The sequence below is a fragment of the Aegilops tauschii genome, chromosome 3 (genome assembly GCF_002575655.3).
Source record: "Aegilops tauschii subsp. strangulata cultivar AL8/78 chromosome 3, Aet v6.0, whole genome shotgun sequence".
In the NCBI taxonomy this organism is placed as follows: domain Eukaryota; kingdom Viridiplantae; phylum Streptophyta; class Magnoliopsida; order Poales; family Poaceae; genus Aegilops; species Aegilops tauschii.
In genome coordinates, this window is record NC_053037.3 from 597,548,850 (window position 1) to 597,558,963 (window position 10,114).

The following is a 10,114-nucleotide window of genomic DNA, read 5'->3' on the forward strand; positions in this document are numbered from 1 at the left end:
TTTCTGAATTTAATACAATTGGGAACTTGGAGATTTTTTATCACCTCGCTAGAATATTAATGAACTTCAGTTTCAATATTTGGTTTTACTACTATGATTTTATTATTTACCAGGCTGCTGTGTGCGAGAAGCGTTGTCGTGCCATCATTCAAAACTACTTTTAGTGATGCACGGAAATCAAAGCTAGATACTTTTGATGTATGAAGGATCAAAATTGTCTGTTTTTGAAAGTTCAAGTAGCAAACTTCGACTTTTGAAACAGCTGAAGGAGTAAATGGCATTTCTCCTCATAAGGGTACTAGCCATATCACACCATTCACAAAACTTTGTGTGGATTGGGACATAGTAAAGCAGGCTGAGTTACTGAACACCCGTGGACGCATTTATTTATTACAATTACACGTGTGCGAACATATTGCAATAAAACTTAAGACGTCATACGAAAAACCATCGATACCTGCATACAGCTCAACAACGAACAAAATAACAAGACGCTTTTCACCTAAAAGGCAGACGAGATGAGAAGACATATAGGACGTGTGGTGATAATATTACGTACGCAGGCTTTTACCGTGCAATCAAAGAGCCGAAATGAAGCACACGCTAAATCACGTACGCAAGCTTTTTTTTACACTCCTTTAATGTGCGTGTTACGCTCGGCGCACCTACGTGCTCGTGGCCTACTTTGGCTGGAACTTGGCCCTGATGTTCTCCACCACACCGCCGTCGGTCTGCAGCGCCCAGGCCAGCACGTCCGTCGGTACCCCCGGCGCCGCCCCGAACATCGCCTCGCCGAGCCTCTGCGTGCCGGGGAGCTGGCTGTCGAACGCTGAGATCGCCACGGCGGGCGCCTCGCCGACGCTGCGCTCGTAGTGCATCATGCCGCGCGGGAACACGAAGACCCCGCCCTTGGGCACGCCCCGGGTGATGTGCCTGCCGGCGGTCGTGACGAAGCCCACCTGCAAGGTTCCCTCGGCGACGAAGAGGATCTCGGTGGCGCGCGGGTGCGAGTGAGGCGGGTTCGTGCCGCCCCAGGGCGCGTAGTCGATGCGGGACATGGAGACGCCCAATGTGTTCAGCCCCGGGAGCCTCTCCACGTCCGCCGCGGTCACCACGGAGCCCATCGGATTGCCGCCGCCGTACACGTCGGCCGCGCTCGCCAGCCCACCATAGAAGAAGTCGTCGGCCGTCACGTTCTCCGCACGCTTGCACGGGTATCCGTTCACCCTCAGCGCTGCACACACACATACACACACGCATGCATTCCGGCCGGTCAGTGGTCGATCGTTCAAATATTGCATGCACGATGAAATGAGAATTGCTCGGTCACTCACGGCCCTGAAGGGATATGTAGTCGGCGACGCAGACGTCCTGGAGCATGTTGGGGTCGCCGGCTAGCGACGGCGCGGCACCGAGCGCCAGGAGGGCGGCGCAGGCGGCGAGGAGGACGGCGCAGAGCTTGGCCATGATTAGTCGTTAGTCTGCTTGGTCCTTGGACTTGGCTCGATGGCTAGCTGGCTGGTAGTTATCTAGCTCGTGAGAGCAACTTTCGGCTTGGTGAAGAGGGGGTGCTTGGGAAGTGGTATTTATAGATGTGATGGTACCCTAATGAAGACGCGTGAACGATGGGTCTATCTGTCATGTCTCATGTGATCAGTACACTTAATGACCAATCAAGTGTGAGCTAGAAGAAGAGGAGGCAACGTACGTACTACGAGCTTGATCGATCGTATGGGTTGGCGGTGTTTGTTAGGGATGTACGTAGTACGTGGGAGGTGCGACGGTGAGCAGTGCTTAATGCTTCCTTTTCAGGACAAACACCGTTGCTTGTCACGTTTTTTGACGGTGCAAACCATATCGTACGTACGAACTATCCATGCAAAACCCCCACGCATGCATGCATCTTGCACATAAGTGTCAGCACATGGCACACATCTTTAGTTATATAATACTCAACTCGCATGCATGTCTCTTTCTTTTTATTATATGATGGCGTGCACGCTATATTTGTGTGCACGTTCACATGTATTTTGTGTACAGGCCTATTCACGTAAACGCAAAACGTTCAGTATGTACTGAAGTCTAGCAGAGTTGCAATATTGGACCAATCGTCCTAATACCGTAAAAAAAATGGGGCTAAAACAGCACCCGCAAAGTCGCTATATGCCTTTGGATCACCAGAATTTATGAAAGACGCTCCATAAACAACCTCGTAACCTCTATATTTGGAGAATGTGAAGGATCGATATGAAGCTCGCTCAAAATCCCAACCGTCGGTGGGAAGTTTCAACTTCCTCCTTGCGCCACGACCAAATTTTGAGTTGTGCGGCCTACGATACACCATAGGCGAGCAACCACCTAGCTGTTAATGCCACACTCGCTCCATCGGATTTTCTTGGTGGCCCATCGGATGGACAAGTTTCTTACTGGGAAGCGTGCCCCTTGAAGGTGCCCGCAGTGGCCTATAGAAGGTTGCTACCCTCCCTTCTCTCCCTTACTCGAACCCACCCACCGGTCCATCCCAATCACTCTCTCCTCAATTCCAAGCCACCTTCACCCATGGTGCAGCAGTACGAACTGCCCCATACCTCCAGCTTTGGGGATGAGTAATCCGAGCCAGGTGAACCAGATCTCTTGTTGTCGCACTGAGCCTCCTCGAGGCGATGGACGAGGACCCCGTAACCGCGCTCGTCTCCATCTCCACGCCCGTGCCCAGCCCCATGGCATGAAATCCGGTTGTCGAGGAAGAATTCCAGGCCATACATGCCCTTGTTGAAGCATTCCCGAACGTCCCCGACAAAGCACAAACAACCAATCCCTTCACTGCAATCGCCATGGCTACAAGTAGTCTAGTATAATTAATTTAGTTTTATCAATGTAAAATCACTGATCAACTTTTCTACCCCTATGTAATGCAATATTATCTTAAAATGATGTTTTTGATCCATTCGATTGAGGGGTTTACCATTGAGTTAATGCAACAAGAGAAAAATAGATAGAGGCAGTCGTTTTGGTGACTCCACGTTTGTGCACGAGCCCGGCATCCTCCATACCCATATCAAGTGTGCTTCATAAATGATGGATGGTGATTAATTACAAATATGGCGGCTCTGGTAGAGTTGCTATAAGAAGTGAAGCTAATTGTGTATATGGAAGTGTTTAGTGTATGGTGTACAACATTAATTTACTGCTCACGTTCAACCTATGATTTCTGTTTTGTGTTTGTTTTTGCTGTTTTTATTTTGCTTTCAATTTCCTAAAGACGTAATGTTTTGTTAGTTCTTTCTGACATTGTGTTGTTCAATACTAAGCAAATATATCAATCTTATGGGAAATAACTTAGAAGGTCAGTTACGCAAATCCGCTTCGTAAAAGTCCATAGGTGTAGCATTGCTAGTACTTTTTTTTGAACACTGCATATATTAATTAGATTAAAAGATTACAATCGTTTGTTACAAATTTTGTAATGCATGACGGGTCATCCCCATTTACCAATCCATAACTCTATGATTTAAACAAAACCTAGGCCACCTTGTTCTTCTCTCGGTTGATTTCTCGTATAGTGCATTGAGGACTTGGAGCAAGAACTCCTAACGCTTCTAGTGCTTCCTTCTTCGGGTCAACAAGAGCCGGCCCATCTAAGGCATTATTGACAAGTAATATTCATGAACCGACAGGCATTCTTCAGAACGGAAGGCTTATGCAAAGTAACTGAAATGTACAATCCTGCAATACAAGTCTGGTTCTCCGCTTCCTCCACAGATGTGGAGCACGGCAGGAAGTCCCAAAATGAAGGGAGCACCACTCTGTCATAATCTCTTACTACCACATCAACGCTAGTAAGATTCTAAATTTGACCAAACACATAGAAAAAAAATATCATCCACAATACCTCTAGTACAAGGTCACTATCAAAAATATAATGTGCATCGATATGATGCCACTATCTCTTCTCGAGAAGAATTAATTAGTTTTCTACGACAATGTTTATAAATGCAAATGTTGCATGCAGCCATAGAAAAAGAGGTACCACATGTAGCATGTTTAATTAAAGTGAAATTAAATTATGTGCGAAGAATTTAAAATTTGTGTGGAGAAAGAGGCACCACTATCTCTTCCTGGTTTGCCTTGGAAGTGGGGCTGGGTGTGAGGAGAAATGGATAAGACACGTGCGTCGCGGGGAGATGGAATTGTACGCGACAGCCCCTTGATTTTCTGAGCGAAAAAATCGATGACGTGGCTGCTCTCACATGCTCCAAGATTCACGTTGGATCCAATGGTCCAGGATACGTTCGATCCCAACAGCTAAAAATCTGACGTAAGATTTTCAGTGATTTTGACAGTTAAAGACTACTAGCTAGTGAAACTGACAAGGCTCAATGCACTCAGGAAATTAACACCCACCGACACAATGAAGGGAACCAACGAATAAAAGCGAGTATACTGCATCCAGAACAATTAAAATCACACTTTTACGGGGTCCTTGATCATCATTATTACTTTATTAGTACAACACGAACAAGCCAGGTCATTATACTAGATAACTTCTATGGAAAAAACTGGAAACTGATGGTGCGTGGACGACCTAGCCAGCCGCGGCCTATCAAAAACCTAGGGTTCCTCTGCCTCCCGCCAGCACCGGCGCCGGTTCGCCTCGTCTCACGTGGCCTTAGGGCCATGGGGGCGGAGTGGATCCCGGCCCTTACCGGCAGGAGGGTTCCGGTTTTAGATCGTTTTTAAAGATTTGTTAGATTTATGTTCTATCGGGAAGGCGGGACGGTGGTGCCTCCTCGATGATGAAATAAATGTTTCCCTGCCTAGCCCCCGTTTCGGTGATGTGTCTTGCATCGTCGGTGGGTGTGTGAAGGTGTGCCTTCGGTGGATTTGTCTTTGGTAAATTTGCTTGGATCTGTTCGTCGTTCGTCTTTGTTCGTGTGTCTTCAGGTTGGATCCTTCTTATCTATTCTCATCGGTGGCGGTTGCTGTTCTGGTGTGTTGGTTCTATGGGGTTTTAGCACGACTACTTCCCGACTTTCTAGTACAACAAGGCTTGCCCGGCTCCGTCGAGGGAGGGGCGATGACAGCGACGCACCTTCGGCTCACTTCAGTGCGTATAACCGTCGCTAGGTGGTCTACGGATCTGGATGTAATTTTTATTATTTCTAGTGTTCGTTATACTACCATGATCGAATATGAATACAACGAAAGTTTATCCCGCAAAAAAAGTACAGCACCAATAACATGCAAGCCTGGCCGGCCCGCTACTGCTTTGGGAACTTGGACCTGATGGACTCCACCACCCCACCGTCGACCTGGAGCGCCCTGACCAGCATTTCCATGGGCATCGGCGGTGAGGCGGCGACATCGCCTCCGCAATCACACTTACGGCCGTCGAGGGATTTGTAGTCGGCGACGCAGATGTCCTGGAGCATGTCAGGGTCACCAGCGAGCCATGGCGCGGCGAGGGACAGGAGGACGGTCCAGGCGGCGAGTAGGATGGCTGGGAGCTGCATGGGTGCCATGGTAAAGTACTGCTCAAGAACTCGTGGTTGGTTCTGACACTACCGGAAAAGAGTCCTACCCCGACGGCCACAACAATGCCGACGGCCGCCGTCGGCCTATATGGAGCTATGCCGACAGCCACGTCCTGGGCGTCGGCGTATCCTGGCCGTCGGGCTACCCCGAGCTAAGCCGACGGCGCCCGTCGGCACAAAATGGCCGTCGGCCTAGCTGCGAACACGCCGACAGCTGCCGTTGGCATAAACCAACCGTCGGCATACCCGTGGGCCCGGTGACCCTGCCCGTGACCAGCGGCTAACGTCTTCAAATCTATGCCGACGGTGGGGACGGGCGCCCGTCGGCATATCTCCGCATGCCACGTCACCGATCCGCGGCGCACCGTCCAGCACATATGCCGACGGCGGCCGTCGGCATATCCGCCACGTCAGCGATCCGCGGCACGCCACCCGCCTAAACCCTGCCATCTCTATGCCGACGGCAATGCCGTCGGCATAGTTTTTTTTAATAAATATGTTTTTATGTTTTTTTATGTATTATTATATCAATATATATGTAGTTTGTAATTTTTTCCATATATATATATATATATATATATATATATATATATATATATATATATATATATATATATATATATATATATATATATATATATATGACAAATGTTTCCTACAAGCAGTGGTAGTTACCACCACTTGTGTTTTGTATGTTGTATGTAGTATCTGTCGAAACCGAGAGTATGTACGTGTAGTATGTAGTATATAACAATGATTAAGTAGTATATATATTAATTTTTAGGTACTATGTACCATTTTTTGAGTATGCTCTTTTTTACGTAATATGTACGTATTTCATAAATATAACAAAAACTATGGGCTCATCTGTAATTTTTTCACGTAACTTGCTTTGAAATATCTTAGATATAGTATATGAACATATTTAAAATAATAAAATAGTATATATATACCACTTTGTTGTATATGAGATATGTGGAGTAACTACCACCGGGTGGTAGGATGGATTCATCACCCAGGGTGTAGAATAAGTTATTCTTCACCCGAGGTAATCTTACGATCACTTCATAATTAAATTACATTTGGAATTCAAATACTTACATTCCTATTGATTCACTACGTAAAATTTGGTATAAGAAAATAAAAATATAGATCATAAGACAAGAAAATTATATAGTTTGTAATTTTTTCAAGCACGTTAATAATGTGTCGTAATGTTCTTTTGAATATAGGTCCTTATATTTTATTAAAATAAAAAACAGCTCCACGGTTAGGCGGGACGGGGGCCCTGGGGGGGGGGGGGGTAGCAATGCGACCGGAGCGTCGCACCGGCCCCTCATACATGCGGGGGTGGTGTTGTGGCATGTCCGAAGAGGCAGCATGCGTCTCCGGGGTGTGGCCCCCCTCACGGACGGCGATGACACAGTAGTAGACGTTCTGCGGTAACGGTGCGGCGTGAATATTATTAAATACTCGGATCGCGATAAAATCATGAGTTTTTTACACGACGTGGGCACATCTGCTGTAGGAATGATGGTAATTTTTCATAATTTTTGGTGATGGAGAAGTATCCGAACACTTCCCTCTAAGCGGATTGCCCTTCGCATGTCTACGAGTGTGGTCGGCGGCCTCCCGGGGCTAGCATGCCGACAATCTTGCGTACGCGGCTTCTCACAATTCTGAAAGTGTTGTGGCGGTTGCAAATGCCCGGCACGCGTCTCCGGGGCGTGGCCCCCTCACGGACGGCGCCGCCGCCGGCACCTAGAGAGGGAAACGGACGCGTCGGGTCTACGCGGAGGGGATGTAGCTATGGGTTTGGCCCGGATGTTGCTCACAGGTGTCCCTATGGGCTGACCTGACACAATCGGGTGGAGAGGTCCACTGGTCAAAGCCCGTCCGTGGAAAGTCAAAGGGCTAGGTCTCGTGGTGAACCGCTCCACGGTTAGGCGGGACGGGGTCCCTGGGGGGTAGCAATGCGACCGGAGCGTCGCACCGGCCCCTCATACATGCGGGGTGGTGTTGTGGCATGTCTGAAGAGGCGGCACGCGTCTCCGGGGGTGACCCCCCTCACGGACGGCGATCACACAGCAGCAGACGTTCTGCAGTAACGGTGCGGCGTGAATATTATTAAATACTCCGATCGCGATAAAATCATGAGTTTTTTACACGACGTGGGCACATGTGCGGTAGGAATGATGGTAATTTTTCATAATTTTTGGTGATGCAGAAGTATCCGAACACTTCCCTCTACGCGGATTGCCCTTCGCATGTGTACGACTGTGGCCGGCGGCCTCCAGGGGCTAGCATGCCGCTAATCTTGCGTACGCGGCTTCTCACAAGTCTGAAAGTGTTGTGGCGGTTGCAAACGCCCGACACGCGTCTCCGGGGTGTGGCCCCCCTCACGGACGGCGCCGCCGCCGGCACCTGGAGGGGGGAAACGTACGCGCCGGGTCTACGCGGAGGGGATGTAGCTGTGGGTTTGGCCCGGATGTTGCTCCCAGGTGTCCCTATGGGCTGACCTGACACAACCGGGTGGAGAGGTCCACTGGTCAAAGCCCGTCCGTGGAAAGTCAAAGGGCTAGATCACATGGTCAACCGCTCCACGGTTAGGCGGGACGGGGGCCCTGAGCGGGTAGCAATGCCACCGAAGGGTCGCATCGGCCCCTCATACATGCGGGGTGGTGTTGTGGCATGTCCGAAGAGGCGGCACGCGTCTCCGGGGTGTGGCCCCCCACATGGACGGCGATGACACAGAAGTAGACGTTTTGCGGTAACGGTGCGGCGTGAATATTATTAAATACTCCGATCGCGATAAAATCATGAGTTTTTTACATGACGTGGGCACATGTGCTGTAGGAATGATGGTAATTATTCATAATTTTTGGTGATGGAGAAGTATCCGAACACTTCCCTCTACGCGGATTGCCCTTCGCATGTCTACGACTGTGGCCGGCGGCCTCCGGGGGCTAGCATGCCGCCAATCTTGCGTACGCGGGTTCTCACAAGTCTGAACGTGTGGTGGCGGTTGCAAATGCCCGGTACGCGTCTCCGGGGCGTGGCCCCCCTCACGGACGGCGCCGCCGCCGGCACCTGGAGGGGGAAACGGACGCGTCGGGTCTACGCGGAGGGGATGTAGCTGTGGGTTTGGCCCGGATATTCCTCCTAGGTGTACCTATGGGCTGACCTGAGACAACCGGGTGGAGAGGTCCACTTGTCAAAGCCCGTCTGTGGAAAGTCAAACGGTTAGATCTCGTGGTCAACCGCTCCACGGTTAGGCGGGACGGGGGCCCTGGGGGGTAGCAATGCGACCGGAGCATCGCACCGGCCCCTCATACATGCAGGGTGGTGTTGTGGCATGTCCGAAGAGGCGGCACGCGTCTCCGGGGTCTGCCCCCCCTCACGGACGGCGATGACACAGTAGTAGACATTCTGCGGTAACGGTGCGGCGTGAATATTATTAAATTCTCCGATCGCGATAAAATCATGAGTTTTTTACACGACGTGGGGACATGTGCTGCAGGAATGATGGTTATTTTTCATAATTTTTGGTGATGGAGAAGTATCCGAACACTTTCTACGCGGATTGCCCTTCACATGTGTACGACTGTGGCCGGCGGCCTCCGGGGGCTAGCATGCTGCCAATCTTGCGTACATGGCTTCTCACAAGTTTGAAAGTGTTGTGGCGGTTGCAAACGCCCGGCACGCGTCTCCGGGGCGTGGCACCCTGCACGAATGGCGCCGCCGCCGGCACCTGGAGGGGGGAAACGGACCCGTCGGGTCTACGCGGAGGGGATATAGCTGTGGGTTTGGCCCGGATGTTGCTCCCAGGTTTCCCTATGGGCTGACCTGACACAACCGGGTGGAGAGGTCCACTGGTCAAAGCCCGTCCGTGGAAAGTCAAAGGGCTAGATCTCGTGGTCAACCGCTCCACAGTTAGGCGGGACGGGGGCCCTGGGGGTAGCAATGCGACCGGAGCGTCGCACCGGCCCCTCATACATGCGGGGTGGTGTTGTGGCATGTCCGAAGAGGCGGCACGCGTCTCCGGGGTGTGGCCCCCCTCACGGACGGCGATGACACGGTAGTAGACGTTCTGCGGTAATGGTGCGGTGCGAATATTATTAAATAATCGGAACGCGATAAAATCATGAGTTTTTTACACGACGTGGGCACATGTGCTATAGGAATGATGGTATTCTTTCATAATTTTTGGTGATGGAGAAGTATCCGAACACTTCCCTCTACGCGGATTGCCCTTCGCATGTCTACGACTGTGGCCGGCGGCCTCCGGGGGCTAGCATGCCGCCAATCTTGCGTACGCGGCTTCACACAAGTCTGAAGGTGTTGTGGCGGTTGGAAACGCCCGGCACGCGTCTCCGGGGCATGGCCCCCCTCACGGACGGCGCCGCCGCCGGCACCTAGAGGTGGGAAACGGACGCATCGGGTCTACGCGGAGGGGCTGTAGTGTGGGTTTGGCCCGGATATTGCTCCCAGGTGTCCCTATGGGCTGACCTGAAACAACCGGGTGGAGAGGTCCACTCGTCAAAGCCCGTTCGTGGAAACTCAAAGGGCTAGATCTCGTG

The 10,114-nt window shown here is 50.7% G+C and overlaps 1 protein-coding gene across 1 annotated transcript; it reads right to left on the minus strand.

The window, feature by feature from the left end:
* Positions 1–349: 349 nt before the first annotated feature.
* LOC109748729 (germin-like protein 1-4) lies at positions 350–1,561 on the minus strand. The gene is made up of 2 exons (XM_020307751.4): positions 1,335–1,561; positions 350–1,234 (listed from the first exon to the last, which is right to left on the minus strand). The coding sequence occupies exons 1-2, from the start codon at positions 1,465–1,467 to the stop codon at positions 681–683; spliced, it is 687 nt and encodes a 228-aa protein (XP_020163340.1). The 5' UTR covers positions 1,468–1,561; the 3' UTR covers positions 350–680.
* Positions 1,562–10,114: the final 8,553 nt, after the last annotated feature.

Bases quoted from the DNA above. Each gene is read 5' to 3' on its own strand.
- LOC109748729 (XM_020307751.4), bottom strand. From the start codon at position 1,467: ATGGCCAAGCTCTGCGCCGTCCTCCTCGCCGCCTGCGCCGCCCTCCTG. The intron at 1,235-1,334 runs GTGAGTGACCGA...GTGTGTGTGCAG, and splicing joins CTACATATCCCTTCAGGGCC to CGCTGAGGGTGAACGGATAC.